Here is a 17501-nt window from a genome sequence, read left to right as displayed (position 1 = left end):
AGTTTTGTAATTATTGAAAGAGAGAAAAGTCAGGTCTCTTATAGCATCATTGGGAGTGGTTGTCCCTAAGACAAATAGGATTGAACCCATTTTGTAACTTCGATTTTCATTAATTCATTTGCACCTTATTTGTGTCCTGGGCTTATTCTAGGCACTGAGAAAGAACATGTATGATTATTCCTACCCTCTAGGAGCTCTGGTTCTAGGAGGAGATAGAGGCCAGTGATATAAGTGTGCTGGAAAAAGTGTTTACAGTGACTGAGAAACTGAGAGGACAGTTGAATCAGAAACCCAGACAGTGCTTCTGCCCTTGAGAACGCAGCAGCTTTCATTACCGTAGACTCAGTACTGTCCCCGGATAGAGTGTGTGTGAAACTGAAAGGAACCATCTAACCCACCAACAGATGTATCTGTTTCCCCCTCTAGACCAAGGGGCTTGTTTCACCAAACCTCTCACAAGAGACCAAACATCTAAATGGAGATGTCACATCTTCATGGAGAAATCAGGGGTGACAAATGTGGGTATTTAACAGCAGAGAGGTTACAAAGATTGAGAAAAGGCCATTTGAAAAAAATTAGACCAAGTGGAGTTAGGAGCACAAAGAGTGGGTCCAAGTCAGAAACTTGTTTTATAATCATGACTACCAGCTGAGTGACCTTGGGCAAGTTACTTAACCTCTCTGTGCCTTAGTTGCCTCAGCCTATAATTAGGGAATAAAACACTCACCTTGCCTGTTTGATGGAGTTGGTGTGCTCAATAAAGGGTTAGCAAATTACAACCTGAAGGCTGTTTATTACAATAAAATTTTATTGGCACATAGTCACACCCATTCATTACATGTTATATGGCTGCTGTCTCACTACAAGGGCAGCTTGAAGAGTTGCGACAGAGACCTTATAACCCGCAATGCTGAAATATTTATCATCTGCCCTTTACAGAAAAAGTTGGCTGACCCCCATGCTCAGTGGTCATACTGTGCCATCATGAAATCATTATAAAATTGAAACACACATCAGTTGATAGAGGTGTATGGGACAAAGCCTTCCATTTCACAGGAAATATAAGGAAGACCATGATTTGCTAGATGTTTGCTTTTTCTTGAAGAAGGCTCTTTTTTATGTTAGTGAGATGCACACTTAACACAAGTGGCCAAGTCCTCAGATGGCGAAGGGCCACACCTGACTTACAGATCCTTGCAGGAGTTGTTTTCTCTATTGGGGAGGATGACGGGACTTGAAATATTTTTTATTCCATGAAAAAAAGTAAACCATGTTGTGAGTGAGTTCATGAGACAGGACTGGGTGGGGACCTCTAATTCAGTGGTGATTTCTAGAGTGCCTAGAAATGGGTCAGGCCCTAGTCTGAATGCTGGGGATACAGTCCCTCCCCTCCTGGAGCTCACATCCTAGCCTTCAGATGTGTCCACCAAGTCTATGGTAGGACATCAGAAAGTATACTGAAAACTCTGCTGTTCTGATGTGTTCCCTCCTAACTTTTTACTGTATATTACTTATATTTGAAGTCTATGCCTGTACATGATACATAACCAAAGATTTTAAAGCGTAGACCGTGAAAAGCAAGTCTCCCTCTATCCCTGACACCCATCTGATTCCCCACCTCAGATGCAACCACTGTTGCTGGTTTCTTGTACACCTTCCAGTGATAGTCTGTATATAGATAAGCATCCATGTGTACATGTGTATTTTTTCCTTCCTCTCTTCCTTCCTTTCAGGTCTTCTGTCCTCCCTAACTTTTCATTTTTAAAAATTGCAAACCTAATAGGAAAGTTAGAGGTTACCAGTACATTTCACCACAGTTACTTTATTTCTCCCTCCCCTACACACACACACGCACACATGCACACACATGCAGGCAAACCCAGATGCACCCACGCATGCACCACATGCATGCACACACGTGCACACACGTGTACACTCAGATGCACACACGTTCACACACACACACACACATATACATTTTTTCTCTCCTCAACTTTTAAAAGTGAGTGGCAGATATTACTATTCTTTATCTCTTAATACTTCAGCAGACGCTAGGAACAAGGACGTTCTCTTACATATAAACATAACCACAATTTCATCACCACGCTCACTAATACAATAATATTATCTAATAACCAGTCCTTACTCAGATTTCCCCAGTTGTCCCCACAGTTTCCTTTATAGCTTAAAAAAAAATCCAGGATCATCTTAAGGATTCCTCATTACATTTAGTTGTCCTGCCTGTTTAGATTTTTTAAAGAATTTGCCTACTTGTGTTTCCTTCTGATCCTTGCTCTCATTCTGTGTCATTCACTTCTCTGTTCCGCTTTGCTCCTTCACCTTGTCTCCTGAGATGGACTTTCTTTTTTTTTTTTTAATTTAAAAGAAAATTTTTATTTATTTTTGGCCGCATTGGGTCTTTGTTGCTGCACGTGGGCTTTCTTTAGCTGCGGCGAGCTGAGGCTATTCTTTGTTGCCGTGCGCAAGCTTCCCATTGTGGTGGCTTCTCTTGTTGTGGAGCACGGGCTCTAGGCGCGCAGGCTTCAGTAGTTGTGGCATGCAGGCTCAGTAGTTGTGGCTCGCGGGCTTAGTTGCTGCAGTGCATGTGGGATCTTCCCGGACCAGGGATCGAACCCGTGTCCCGTGCATTGGCAGGTAGATTCTTAACCACTGCACCATCAGGGAAGTCCCTGAGACGGAGTTTTTCAATGCTGTCTCTCTCTTCAGCCCCTGCAGGTGTCAGCCAGCCCTAAAGAGCAGGATGGATCTTGACGTGGTTAACATGTTTGTGATCGCGGGCGGGACGCTGGCCATCCCGATCCTGGCGTTTGTAGCCTCATTTCTCCTGTGGCCTTCGGCACTGATAAGAATCTATTACTGGTAAGTTCATTTTATAGTTCAAGTTTTCAGGAGTATCATGGCCACGCCATCTTCTCTGCTTGTCCTTTTTGGTTGTGGCTGTTCAACATTTATCATGAAATATTTCAAACTTACAGAAAAGTTGAAAGACATCCTTTCTTGAATGCTGGGAGTGTTCCTGAAGTAGTGGTAGCTTCTCCCCAGGTAAATTCTTCCAGGTTTCTGATGGTGTCTTTGCTCAGGAGACCACCCTGTCTCCCAACGTCACTGATTCATGGGAATTCCTTTGGTTTTTCTTGGTCGTTGGATTCTGATCCAGTGATGTCTTGACAGGTGCAGTGAAATGCACTGAAAAATGAGTCAGAAAGAGCAGGATCGTGGAGATGGCATGGGTAAGACAGAATGGTTTTAGGTTTTTTTAAAAGCAATCATTAGTCGCGCCCACCCAGGGATGCCAAAAAAAAAAAAAAAAAGTGTTCATTAGTAAAGTGATGGAAAGGAAAAGAAGTTTCCAAAACTTCTGTCATTCTTGAATCACCTTTATGCTTCTTGCTCTATCTGCGTACCACCTCTACTTTCGTTTTGTATTTTCTTTAGAGTGACTTTTTAAGAAAACCTTCAATCAATTTAAGAGTGACATATCACTACCTTAAGTGGAAAGCTTGCCATACATGCCAAAAATATTAGATTAATATAAGAAAGTAAAAATAAGCACAATGCCATTAAACTATGTTCATAAATTCTAGCTTAGATACTATTGCCTACCAAAGACTCTCTCCTTTCTCTTTGGTACAAAGTCTGAGAGGTGTGAAAGGTATAGAGCCTTTCTCCTTGATGGAGTCAGAAGGTTAACAGTTGAAAAGAGAGAAGCTTTCTCATGATGTGCTTCAGGGACTTTTCATGCCACAGTCCATTTACCAAATAAAATCACCTCTTACACTCCCATGGATTCGTGCCATGATGAAGGAAATACTGAAATAGACCTGGTTCCTCTCTGTGCCGTAGGGAAGCACACTGAGATTTTATCAGGACTTCTGGAACTTAGGACTGCCTTCTGTGCCCCGAGAGAAGAATGCAGGGAGGTTGTGCTTGTGCCCTTTATCTGCCCTCCCTTCTGGCTCCCTTTTGTTTCATTAGAGTGTGGAATTTTCCGCCTGCCAGCCGGGCTCTGATCCTTGAAAAGAAGCTAATTGAACAGAAGGGAGCTTTCATGTTTCACTCACTCTTGTGGGGAGGTGATGACCCCTTCATAGGGTCACCCAGGACCCGCCTCCGCATTGATGAAGCTAAGATTCCGGCTGCTTAAATGCCATTGCCCTTGAAGCACTGGCAGTAGGAGTGCGTTGGGGCCAGGGCTCCCATGTGGCCCCTGACATGGAGAGGCCAGAGTGGTGTGCCCCTCTCCACCCTGCAGAGGCACCGTGGACCTCCACATGCAAATTTCATTTTTCTTGAAGTGAAGCAGAGAATGCAGTTCAGCGATGTGACCCATAATCATGTACATGGCTGCATGCAGAGGTGTGATTATTCTACCTGCCACCACATGCGGAAACCAGCCTCTGCTGCAGAGTCCCCCAACACCCAAGTTCCTTGGGCCATCACGGAGAAGGCTTTCAGAGTCAGAATGTTAGAATAATTTTGATGCTTGATCTCTCAAGAGAAAATTAACTTCATAGCAAATAATTCACTTTTTTGAGTTAAAATTCATATAATTTAAACTTCACCATTTTAAAGTGTGCATTTAATTGGCTTTAATATATTCTCCGTACTGTGAATTACCACTATCTCATTGAGAACATTTCCATCTCCCGCAAAAGAACCCCCCTACTTGTTAGCAGGTACTCCCAGTTTTCTACTCCCTCTCTTCATCCCCTGGTAACTAGTAATCTACCTTCTGTCTCTTCGGATTTGCCTGTTGTGGACATTTCATATAAATGAGATCGTACGATTTGTGGTTTTTTTGGGTCTGGCTTCTTGCGCTTTTCAAGGCTTACTCATGCTGCAGCGTGTATCTGTACTTTGTTCATTGTGATGGCTGAATAATGGTCCATTGTATGGTTATACCACATTTTATTTATCCAAATGGACATTTGTGTTGTTTCCACTTTTTGCTATTATGAATAATGCCTCATAGCAAATAATTCACTTTTATTAACAAGTAATACCACCAAAACCCAGCGAGGCCCCACAGAGAACATTCAGTCCTTTATTATTTGACGGCGCAGATGCAGGTGACCTTAAAGCCTGCCCATGCCTGTCACTTCACTCAGGGCTGTAGCCGGAGAATGAACACAATGCTCTTTATTTTGTGAACGCAGCCACACAGGCCAAGAAGAAACCCCGTTGGCTGGGGAGGATGAAAATCCTAGAAATCCTTTTGGATTATGCCGGGTTGCGCTGTGGCAGAGGGGCAGTGATTATAGTAATAGAACCCGTAATGCCATTGCAGAGTCGCCGGAATTCCTGTGAGCGGCTTCCCCCACCCCACTGAAATGCACAGCCTGTTTCCTTCAAATCACCTCACTGCAAGGGACACTTTCACAGTGGTTGTCATAGGATGAGCAGCTTTGCTGTGAGTCACTTATGTCCCTTAACCACAGCTACTCCTCCAAAGACCTTGATTTTACTCCGCTGCCCGTAACGACCACCCATAGGTTCACCCTGCAGACCTGGCTTAGCCAAGTTAATTTTCAGGATTGCGATGTGAACAGGAACAGCAGGCAGTAGAGGTAGCTGGGCATCCCTGATACCCCAAGCCACGCTGCCGAGTGAGCATATGGGTATGAGGAAGGCATCTCGGGGTGCTCTCGCCTGGACTTCCCTCTGGGTCTTCTGAGCTCCTCAGGGCACAGTGTCCCCGGTGGGTCACAGCCAGCCTTCAGAGAACTCTCTCTGGGTCTAAGTGTCCCTGGAGCGTGGCTAGCACGGTTCCACAGAGATGGGTACTCTGATAGCTCCTGCAGGAGGTGGCAAACACGTGGCTGTGAGAGTCCACAGAGAGCCACGCTGGAGATACCATGGCCACTGTGGGTGACATCAGGGGCTGCTCTGGCTTTCGTTGTGTAAACTGTCAAAACTGTTCACCAAATGAAAAAGACAGATTTTTAAAGATTTTTGTTTTCCCAAAGAAGCTCAGTTGTGCCATCAAGATAAGAAATCATACACATAAGAGAGAGAAGAGGATAATTGGAAAAGAGGAAATAAAACTGATGTTGTTTCTGATGGCATGATTGTGTACGTAGAAAGTCCAGAAGAATCTATCGATAATTTGTTAGAATTAAAAATGTGAGGGGCTTCCCTGGTGGTGCAGTGGTTAAGAATCTGCCTGCCAATGCAGGGGACACGGGTTTGAGCCCTGGTCCGGGAAGATCCCACATGCTGCGGAGCAACTAAGCCCGTACACCACAACTACTGAGCCTGCACTCTAGATCCCACGACCCACAACTACTGAAGCCGCACGCCACAGCTACTGAAGCCCGTGTGCCTAGAGCCCATGCTCTGCAACAAGAGAAGCCACCGCAGTGAGAAGCCCGTGCACCACAACGAAGAGTAGCCCCCGCTTACCACAACTAGAGAAAGCCTGCGCACAGCAACGAAGACCCAACACAGCCAAAAATAAATAAATAAATAAATAAATTTTTTTTAAAAAAGTGAATTTGGCAAGATTGCTAAATACAAGATAAGTAAACAAAAATCAGTTTTATTCTTATATAATAGCAACTAACAAATAGAAAATAAAAATATCTTTTATCAACAAATATAAAATACCTAAGAATAAATCTAAAGAACAATGTGCAAAGCCTTTACTCAGAAAACTGCAAAGTATTAGTGAGAGAAATTTTGAGCAACCTAAATTAACGGAGGGGATAGACAATATTTGTGAGTTGCAAGACTTTCCAATAGAGAGATGTCAGATTTCCCTACAGTGACCTGTAGATTCAGTGTACACACGTTTTAAAATCCCAGCAGGTTTTTTTCTTATGGAATTTAATAAACTGATTCTTAAATTTATAAGGAAAAGCAAAGAGCCAAATTAAGCAAGACAGTCTTGAACGAGAACAATACTAGATGATTTACACTACCAGCTATCAAGACTAGTTATTAAGCAACAGCAGTCAAGACAATGTGAAATTGGCACAAAGGACAAATAAGCCAACGGGACAGGAGAGTCCGGTAGCAGATGTAGATAGATATGGTCTCTTGAATTGTGACAGGTAGCACTGCTCTGCAGCAGGGAAAGGGGACTGGGTCAACTAGATATCCATCTGAAAAAAAGTCAAACTTGACCCCTTTGGCAGGTAGAATTACTAAAACAGCCCCACCAAGAACTACCTCCGTAATCCCCAGAACCTGTGAGTGTGATGAAATATTACTCCCACGGTTATGTTGTATTATATACACTTGACCTAAAGATGGGGAGATAATGGCCAATAAACATGTGAAATGATGCTCAATTTTGTTGGCCCTAAGGGATATTCAAATTAAAACCACAGTGAGATACCATTTCACACCCATCAGAATGGCTAAAATGAAAAGGGCTGACTGACAATTCCAAGTATTGGCAAGGATGTTGTATTAGTTTCCTAGGGCTGCTGTAACAAATTGCCACAAACTGGGTGACTTACAACAACAGAAATTTATTCTCTCACGGTCTTAGAGGCTAGAAATACTACATCAAAGCGCTGGCAAGGTTGGTTCCTTCTGGAAGCTCTGAGGGAGGATCTGTTCCATTTCCCCCTCCCTAGCTTCTACTGGTTGCCAGCAACCCTTGGCATTCCTTGACTTGTAGTTGTGTTACTCCAGTCTCTGCCTCTGTCTTCACATGGTGTTCTTCCTTCTGTGTGTTTCTGTGTCCTAATTTCCCTCTTATAAGGACACCAGTCGCATTGGATTTGAGGCCAACCCTAATCCACTATGACCTCAACTTAACTTGACTACATCTGCAAAGACCCTATTTCCAAATAAGGTCATATTCACGGTTTCCAGGTGGACATGAATTCTACCGGGATACTATTAACCCACTATAGATTTGCAACAACTAGAATCTGCTGTATTGTTGACTGAAGTGTAAACTGGTTCATCCACTTTGGAAAACTGTTTGACAAAATGACCCACTAATTTCACCCAATAGAAGTGTGTGTATGTATTGATCAAAAGATATATACAAAAATGTTCCATAGCAGCTCCATTTATAATACCTCCAAACTGGAAACACCCAATGTCCATTAATACTGTAATAGATAAATAAATTGAGGTATAGTCATACCATTATTCACACAATGGAGTACTATATAGCTATGAAAATGGAAAGAAGTAATGCTGCATTTTACAACATGAATGATCCTTACAAACATAATATTGAGTGGAAGGAGTCAGATACAAATAAGAACTTATTGTATGATAAAATTCTAAAACATGCAGAACTCTCCTGTTTGAAAATGAGGTAGTGGTTACCTTTAGGAGGTATTAATGGGGCGAGGCGTGAGGTAGATATCTGGGATGCTGGTCGTAGTCTAGACCTTGATCTGGGTGGCAGATAATGGGTTCATTCACTTTGTGCAGATTCATCAGGCTGTACACTTATAATATGTGTACTTTTCTGTATTATTTATACTTATATTGAAAGTTTCTCTAAAAAATAACAATGAAGGATGTAGAGAAATTGGATCCCTCATATACTGCTAGTGGAGAATGTGAAATGATGTAGCCACTTTGGAATACAGTCTGGCAGTTCCTCAAAAGGTTTTTTTTTAAAAAAGCTACTATATGACCCAGGAATTCTACTCCTACATGAACTGAGAACCCCCAAGAGAATAGAAAACATATGTCCATAGGAAAACTTGTATATGTATGTTCATAGTGGCACTATTCCTAATAGCTGAGAAGTAGAAACAACCCAAATGTCCATCAACAGTTGAATGGATAAACAGATATGGCATATCCATACGATGGAATATTATTTAGCCTTAAAAAGGAATGAAATACTGATACATTCTATAATGGATGAACTTGAAAACACGCTAAGTGAAATACGCCAGACACAAAAGGCCACATATTGAATGAACCCATTCATGGGAAATGTCTAGAATAGGCAAATCCATAGAGACTTGAAGTAAACTAGTGGTTGCCAGGAGCTGCAGAGGAGAATGGTGAGTGAGTGCTCATGGGTATGGATTTCTTTCTTTTTCTTTTTTAATTGTGGTAAAATATACACAATATAAAATTTACCTTTTTAACTATTTGTAAGTATATAGTTCAGTTGGGTTTCTTTTTTCTTTTTTTTTTTTTTTTTGAGATTGAAGCAGTGCAAGCTTTATTCAATGGCCAGAGAATGGAGAAGTGGGAACTTAGTTTACAACTATCAACTTAGTTTACAACTATCACCTTAATGGCGAGAAGGATTTGCTTTTTTGGGGGGGGGGGCGGATATAGTTGTTTTACAATGTTGTGTTAATTTCTACTGTATACAGCGAAGTGAAGTAGAGTACCCTATGCTGTACAGCAGGTTCTCATTAGTTATCTATTTTATACATATTAGTGTATACAGGTCAATCCCAATCTCCCAATTCTTCCTACCCAACCCCCCCTTTCCCCCCCTTGGTGTCCATACGTTTGTTTTCTACATCTGTGTCTATTTTGCAGTCAGGTTTCTTTTTGATAAAAATGTTCCAGGATTAGTGGTGATGGTTGTACAACTTTGTGAATATACTAAAAACACCTCAGTTGTACCATTTAAAAGGGTGAATTTTATGGTATGTAAATTATATCTCAATAAAAAGAAATGTATATTCAACATCCTTGTCCTTAGGGAAATGCAAATGAAAACCACAGTGATATACTACACACACATTAGGATGGCTATTATTAAAAAAATGGAAAATAGCAAGTGTTGGTGAGGATGTAGAGAAACTGGAACCCTTGTGCTTTGCTGGTAGAAATGTAAAGTGGTATAACTACTGTGGAAAAGTTTAGTGGTTCCTTAAAAAGTTAAACACAGAATTACTATGTGATCCAACAATTCTACTTCTATACCCCAAAGAATTGAAAGCAAGGACTCAAACAGATACTTATATACCAATGTACATAGCACTATGCACAATTGCCAAAAAAATGGAAACAATCCAAATATCCATCAACAGATGAATGATAAACAAAATGTGGTATATACATGCAATGGGATATTATTCAACCTTAAAAAGGAATAAAATTCTGATGTAGGGTACAACATGGATGAACCTTGAAAACATTATGCTAAGTGAAATAAGCCAGACACCAAAGAACAAATATTGTATTATTCCACTTATATGGCTATCATATTTGTCACAAAATTTTCCACAATTTTCCCTGGAATTTTGGCAAATGATATATTTGAAGGACAGAATCTTTTTTATGTAATAATAAAACTACCATTTATTGAATATTTCCCGTGTGTTGGGCATTGAACCAGACTTTGTAATGGATTATCTCTTTTAACCTTAACCATATCCTTAGTAGAATGCAACGCGTTCCCATATTATAGATGAGGAAATTGAGTTTCATGATCATATAGCCAGTAAATGAATGAGCTGGGATATGAATGAGTGAACAAATTCATGTTACCATATCATATTTCATATCATGAAATATGCATGTTTTGTCATAAGAAGAGCTGTTAAGCTAGCCAGTTTTATTGTGTCTTTAATGTTTTGAATAGGCAATAAATATATTCATTGAAAAAGTACTAAAAAAAGCATGGTAAGTCTCCCTCCCACCGCTGTTCCCTCTGCACCTACTTCTCACAGTATTTCCCACCTCCGCTCCAGATACTCATTTTAGTAGTACCTTGTATATGCTCCCATGCATTTTGTATGCAGATATGAGTAAATATGAATATATATCCTCATCTCCCTCTCCCTTTATTTTACACAAAGGGTTAAAGTTGGTCCATTTAGTCTATTTGCTATTGTAAGACTTGGCTACCTCTTTGGTGCAAAGTATACCACAGAGTGAATCTCTGATAGAATTAATTATCTTTCATCTTGGAGAGATTCTTCATGCAGAGAGTTCAATTTGTTTAGATGGTAATTTCATATTGAAATCAGTTTCAGGCCAAACTCCAGCACTGCCAAGTCTTATGTAACCAACAGAAGCTGAGCTTTCAACCAGCTGCCATATGTTGTAAGGAATAAAACCAGAGGACTGATGAGATAATTCTTAAGAAACACGTTCTCACTCTCAGAGTCTCTAGGAAAAATATATCTGGAGTGGAAGGCAGGGGAGGGCATATGTCCTTTATCAAGCTTATCCACCATAGTGGAAATAATGTCTGTACAAAACCAAATGTTTGTTACCATAAATTCTGCATCACAATTAAAATCCAAACAGTTTTTTTTTTAAGCAGTCAAATCAATCAAAATCCAATACTTGAGAATGAAGAGCTTCTTTGAAACCACAGTAACACTTAAATATGGTTAAGACTCTGATGGCCAGTCCTTGTGTCTGAGTGATTCCCTGGGCCCAGCAGAGGGACCAAGTTTCCAGAGCCCTGAAGACAAGGGATAACACCCCAAAATATGGTCTGATTTTCCACTCCACGTTCATTGGCCAGGCAGCTGCTAAGAACAAAGGCTGCATCTCCCAATACCTGGCAAACAAATGCAGCATATCCTCATAAATTGATTGCTTCTCTGAGGTGCCCTCAAGTGTATTTGTGTAGAAGCTTCAAGAACAAGTCAAGGAGCAGCTGTCCTTCTATGAGACTGGAGAGGTTCCATGAAAGAATCTGGATGTCATGAAGGAGGCAATGGTTCAGGCAGAGGAAGCCGCCGCTAAGATTACTAGGAAGCTGGAGAAACAGGAGAAGAAACGCTTAAAGAAGGAAAAGAACAGCTGGCTGCAGTTCCCCTTGCATCTTCAGAAAACAGCATCAGTGCTCAGGGGGAGTGCGAGGAGACAAGTGCAAGACCCACAAAGAAGACAGTGAAAGCTCCAGGAGGCTTCTCAGGAGAATGGCACGGAAGATTCTTCGGTCTCTTTCTCCAAACCCAAGAAAAAGAAATCTTTTTCCAAGGGGGAGCTAGTTAGTAGTGATCCTGAAGAGACAGCCGGCGGTGGAAATCTTCCCAAGGGGAAGAAATCTTTCCCCAAAGAGGAACCACTTAGCGACCCTGAAGAGTCAGGAAACAAGAGTGTCCCAAAGAAAAAGAGGAAATTCTCCAAGGAGGAGCTGTAAGCTGTGGACCGGAGGAGGCTGCTGGCAGCAAGAGCAGCAGTTCCAAGGAATGAAAAAGTTCCAAAAGCTACCCCAGGAAGACTAGAATGGACCTTTCCCTGGTGGGGTGTAACCTGCGGAGGTACTTCCCAACCCATCTCCTGTATCCCAGTAAAAACGAATTCACAAGAAAAGATAAATAAATAAGGTTAAGACTCAAATGCAGAAATGTGGTGGATTGAAAGGCTAATTAAACTTCCAGCTTGCTCAAATAGAATTACAAATAGGCAAAGTAGTGTTTTTCACAGCAGTCACTGGAATCACCCACACTGGACAGCTGTGAGGTATGTTGAGCCCTGAGACAATAAGGAATCCAGGCATCCATCAGACAGCCTCCTGTTGTCCTTTCTTCCCATCCAGAGATTTGTGGATGTGGAATGACACCACCGCCAGCAACTGCAGCCTTGATGAGTCCGATTCTTCATCTCCGTGAGTAGCAAGTTGTAGGTGACAAGAGGGAACACACTTTACCTTTAAGTCTTTTGATGCATTTCCTTCCAATTAAAGTACCTCTGCTGTGAGGTCCTCTAGGACTCCAGCGCGACTGCCCTGTACCCAGAGTCACTGACACCCACAAGTCCACAGCTGCTCGTCCCAGATTTCAGGTGTCAATGAACATGGTCCACCAGGAACTGCAAGCCAGCTGTCTTTGAGGGGAAACCACCTTTGTCTTGGCGTCTCTGGAGTCCTTCCCAGCCTTACCACGAGCCGTTTCCAATTCTGCTGAAGCTCAAACAAGCAAGGCAGAGAAAGGACTCAAGTCAGACACCCAGTGAGGTCCCATTGCCTGCTCCTTCTTTGCACTGTGATTCAAACTGCTAGAAATTCATGTTAACAAAGGGTTATTATGTGTCATGCTTCTTAAGAAAACACCCCCTTTTCCCTTTCTAATAGACTGCTTAGTAACATATATACATGTTACTTACAGAATATTCATGTAAGGTGCTTTCTGGAATGGTTTGGCTTAGTGCTCCTTGAGGGTGAAGCTCTGGGGACCCCAGAGACATGCGTGGAGGACGAGGGCTGGGAAAAGTGTTGGTCTTACTTCAGAGTGAGACTATACAGAGTCCCCCTCCCGAAGCTGCTTCTCTGGAGCTCAATGACTTTGACTTGCTTGTATTTTCTGTCCCCAGGTACTGGCGGAGGGCACTGGGCATGCAGGTGCGCTATGTGCGCCATGAAGACTATCAGTTCTGTTACTCCTTCCGTGGCAGGCCTGGGAACAAGCCTTCCATCCTCATGCTCCATGGATTCTCTGCCCATAAGGACATGTGGCTCAGCGTGGTCAAGGTGCAGTCCTAGAGCCTTCTCTCTTCAGAGGGTGTCACTCAGTCAAGAAGAGGTTTCCACTTGGACACGATGTCATCAGGGGTAGAAAGCAAGGGGAACCCAGAACTGTGGCTCAAATCATCCTAAAATTAATGTAGTATATTATTCAGATCCTTTTATCAGACAAAATTTATTGAATTGAATGTTATTTGTAAAATCTGTGCCTTAAAAATCGTTTCACCGTATGAGTATTTCTTAGGGAAGATTTCAGACACTTAGCTTCATCTCAGGCCTGTCATGACTATCAAGATCCAGCTTTTAAAAAATCATTTGTTTTTTTATACTCCAAGATTCTCCTCTTCCTTCCCCTCCTCTTCCCTTTTCTGTTTCTCCTTCTCCCCTCCCCATCTCCTTCCGTCTTCCTTCTATTTCTGCTTTTTCTTTTCCGTAGCCCTTTAGAGAAACAGTCTTGATCTGGCAGCTTTCTGGGATAGTTTTCCAAATCACTCCCTTTCTGTCCTGGTTTACTTGGGTGTGGCAACTTGCTTTACTGGTAAGAGTGAACAGCTGGTGAAGATGGGGGCTGGGAGAGGTCTTGGGAGGGAAGCAACCCAGGCTCCCACCTCAAGCAGGACCATACCTGAATGATCCCAAGTATGCTTCACACCAGGAGGAAAAAGCTCATACATCCTCTACTTCCTTATGTTCTTATTTCCAAATTTCACTATGACAGTCATCCTCATGCCTTAATGAACCTCTCACTTGCTGTCTCCATCTTTCATATAACTGGATATTTGTTTATTGATAATTGATGTTTCTCAGGTTCCTGGTTAAATGTGGCACATATTTAAATGGAAGAAGGTGTTTAGGATAAAAATACCCTAGGAATTAGACCTAATGCAGGAAAAAAAAAAAGTTGAAACCAGAATTAGGGCAATCAGACATGGTTCTTAGGAAAAGCATTGCTCCTGTGGGCGCTGGAGCTGGACAGGACTCTGGGAGAGCAGAACTATCCCTTATAGTCCCAAGTCAGTGGCTGCATGACTGGAGTTAAGTGTGGAAGGGGTGAGGGAAAGGAGAAGGATGTAATACCTGCCAGCTGGTGTCAAGAAAGAGCAAAGGACGCAGGCCTGCTACCCTGACCTTTGTCCCACTTTTCCAGTCATCCCCTGAGTCCCCTTCCATTTCTGTATTAGATTTTGGGGGTTTCTGCTCCCTATAAGGCTACTGGCAATGTTTATTCACATCAGATGTTACTAGGGTAAGATACTGGGTGGTCCAGGTTCATAACCTCCCCGGGAGTGGCTGTCCAGGTCACTTGGTAAGTAGGGGTAGCCTCCCCAGAAAAATGGGCAGACATGTTCTACACTGCACATACTGACACTCTGTGCCTGTGTATCCTCAGTTCCTTCCAAAGAACCTGCACTTGGTCTGCGTGGACATGCCAGGACATGAGGGCACCACCCGCTCCTCCCTGGATGATCTGTCCATAGATGGGCAAGCCAAGAGGATACACCAGGTAAGCAGGAGGCTCCACCAAAAATTGCCCAGGTGGGTCTTGCCCACCATTGCATGCCCAAGTCTGAAGAGCAGGCAAGGGAGTTCCATTCTGACTCAACCATTCTCCAATGCATTCTGCCTGCAAGTAATTGCAAACAAAATGGCAGCAGCCCAGTGGTACCCTTGGTCAGCTGTGGAGGACCAGGGCTTATTGCAGACTGTTCTCCTCTAAGCCTATTGCAATTGTTTCTAAAGAAATACAATCTGGGCATTTTCTCAGCTCTTCAGAAAGGGAGTTTAGAATTCCTCAAGACCATTTATTTTTTTAGAGTCTATTTTTCTGCTTACCAGCTACATGATGACAATAACAGCATGTCTGCCTAATTGTAGAGGATGGGGAGGGTGCTTTTTGCATTTTGTTCTAATTTAGTATCTGTCTTCAGCCGCCTCTGACTGGGCTTTCAAGGTCATGGGGCTCATGAACTATTTCAAAATTTAGTGATTCATAAGCTTCAAATTGATATATTTTCCCCAGTTGAGGATATTTATTTAATGCCTGCCCCTCTCCTCCCATTGAACTATGTATTCTGTTGAGGTCAGGAACCTTGTTTCTTTGACTCTTTGCTGTATCCTCAGCAGCTGACCATAGTTCCTTGTACATAATAGACATCCAATAAATATTTTTTAGGTGAATGGGCAGATGGGTGGAGAGTTGGTTGAATGGTTGGATAGATGGAAAGTTGGATGGATGGTTGGATGAGTGGTTGGATGGTTGAATAGACGGATGGGTGGATCATTATCTGAATGGATGGTTGGATGGATGGGAAGGCCTGTAAATTAGGGCAGCAGTCAGCAAACTGTGGCCCGTGGGCTCTGTTTGGCCTGCCACCGAGTTTTTTGTAAGGTAAGTTTTATTGGGACTCAGCCACACTCACTCATTAACATGTTGTCTTTAGCTGCTTTTGTGCTACAACAGGAGAGCTGAATAGTTGCAACAGAGGTCATGTGGCCCACAAAAATTTTCCCAAGAAAATATTGACTCTCGGAACCTTTATTTTAAAAGTTTGCTGACTGATGAATTAGGTGAATCCTTGTTGATTTTATACTTACAAATGACCCTTCAGTAACCTGTGCCAGGTAAAGAGAAGTACATGCATGTAACAGGGCTCATCTGGATAATAGATGCAGTAGATTCCAGATTCCCTTTCATCAACAGTCCTTTTCACTTGTCCGCATAGGAAGAACAGAGGTTTTCTACTCTGTAATCACCACTGTCATTGTCCACAGCTGTATAACCAAGCCTCTTTCTCATTTCCCTTCCTAGTTTGTAGAATGCCTCAAGCTGAACAAAAAACCCTTCCACCTGATAGGCACCTCCATGGGTGGCCACGTGGCTGGGGTGTATGCTGCTTATTACCCATCAGACGTCTGCAGCCTGTCTCTTGTGTGCCCTGCTGGTGAGTTATGAGGCTGAAATAACCCTATGAGTGACTTGAGCACAGCGGGGTCTGAATCTCTGAAGACATAAATGGCAGTGTCTGCTATGACTGTTTTTTTAGAATCATCTTTTCGACGATATTTTAGAGATACTAATCAGATTGCTTCAGTGATACAAACAATAGTTGTATGACCATAATCATAACCATATTGAGTGTTTTTTTTTTTATTTTAACATCTGTATTAGAGTATAATTGCTTTACAATGGTGTGTCAGTTTCTGCTTGATAACAAAGTGAATCAGTTATACATATACATATGTGCCCATATCTCTTCCCTCTTGCATCTCCCTCCCTCCCACCCTCCCTATCCCACCCCTCTAGGTGGTCACAAAGCACCGAGCTGATCTCCCTGTGCTATGCGACTGCTTCCCACTAGCTATTTATTTTACGTTTGAAAAATATGGAATGCTTCACGAATTTGCATGTCCTTGTGCAAGGGCCATGCTAATCTTCTCTGTATGGTTCCAATTTTAGTATATGTGCTGTCGAAGCGAGCACTTGAGTTTTAAAATATAGAGCCAGCCTTATTCCACAAAGAATTTGAGGTGGTTAATTTAAAAGTGTATAGTACCTTATGACATATAAATACTTTGAAATATAATGATAATATTAACACACAACATTTATTGAATTCTTATGAGCTAAGAATTTATATGGATTTATATGGATTTAATTCTTGCCTTAACCTTATGAGGTGAAGGTACTATTATTATGCCTCTTCCTTTTTTTGCTGAAAACTCAGAGATCTTTATTCATTATAAGATTTTTTTTAAAATTAATTAATTTATTTATTTTTGGCTGTGTTGGGTCTTCGATGCTGCACGCGGGCTTTCTCTAGTTGTGGCGAGCGGGGGCTACTCTTCCTTGCGGTGCATGGGCTTCTCATTGCTGTGTCTTCTCTTGTTGTGGAGCACAAGCTCTAGGCACGGGGGCTTCAGTAATTGCAGCACATGGGCTCAGTAGTTGTGGCTCACAGGCTCTAGAGCGCAGGCTCAGTAGTTATGGCACAGGCTTAGTTGCTCCGTGGCATGTGGGATCTTCCCAGACCAGGGCTCGAACCCGTGTCCCCTGCATTGACAGGCAGATTCTTAACCACTGCACCACCAGGGAAGTCCCACAAGATTT

At 42.3% G+C, this 17501-nt stretch overlaps 1 protein-coding gene, 1 non-coding gene and 2 pseudogenes across 9 annotated transcripts in view; 2 read left to right on the top strand and 2 right to left on the bottom strand.

The window, feature by feature from the left end:
* The window catches only part of ABHD6 (abhydrolase domain containing 6, acylglycerol lipase), a 60172-nt gene that overhangs the window by 30618 nt on the left and 12053 nt on the right, over positions 1-17501 (top strand). For all 8 annotated transcript variants that reach the window (XM_068558815.1, XM_068558818.1, XM_068558814.1 and 5 more), the window contains 4 exons: positions 2728-2880; positions 13243-13399; positions 14784-14897; positions 16203-16335. In XM_068558815.1, the coding sequence (XP_068414916.1) occupies positions 2762-2880; positions 13243-13399; positions 14784-14897; positions 16203-16335 (523 nt within the window). In that variant the 5' untranslated portion in view covers positions 2728-2761. The remainder of the gene's footprint in view (positions 1-2727; positions 2881-13242; positions 13400-14783; positions 14898-16202; positions 16336-17501) is intronic.
* LOC137773137 (nucleolar protein 56 pseudogene) lies at positions 11630-12155 on the top strand (annotated as a pseudogene).
* LOC137773233 (histone H2A.Z pseudogene) lies at positions 12434-13116 on the bottom strand (annotated as a pseudogene).
* On the bottom strand, positions 16771-16874 carry LOC137774366 (U6 spliceosomal RNA). The gene has a single exon (XR_011075887.1). It is a non-coding gene; the product is annotated as a U6 spliceosomal RNA (small nuclear RNA).

Source organism: Eschrichtius robustus, chromosome 12, assembly GCF_028021215.1.
Source record: "Eschrichtius robustus isolate mEscRob2 chromosome 12, mEscRob2.pri, whole genome shotgun sequence".
Taxonomy (NCBI): Eukaryota; Metazoa; Chordata; class Mammalia; order Artiodactyla; family Eschrichtiidae; genus Eschrichtius; species Eschrichtius robustus.
The sequence above is the reverse complement of the archived record's forward strand: the minus strand, read 5'-3'. Positions and strand labels throughout refer to the sequence as shown.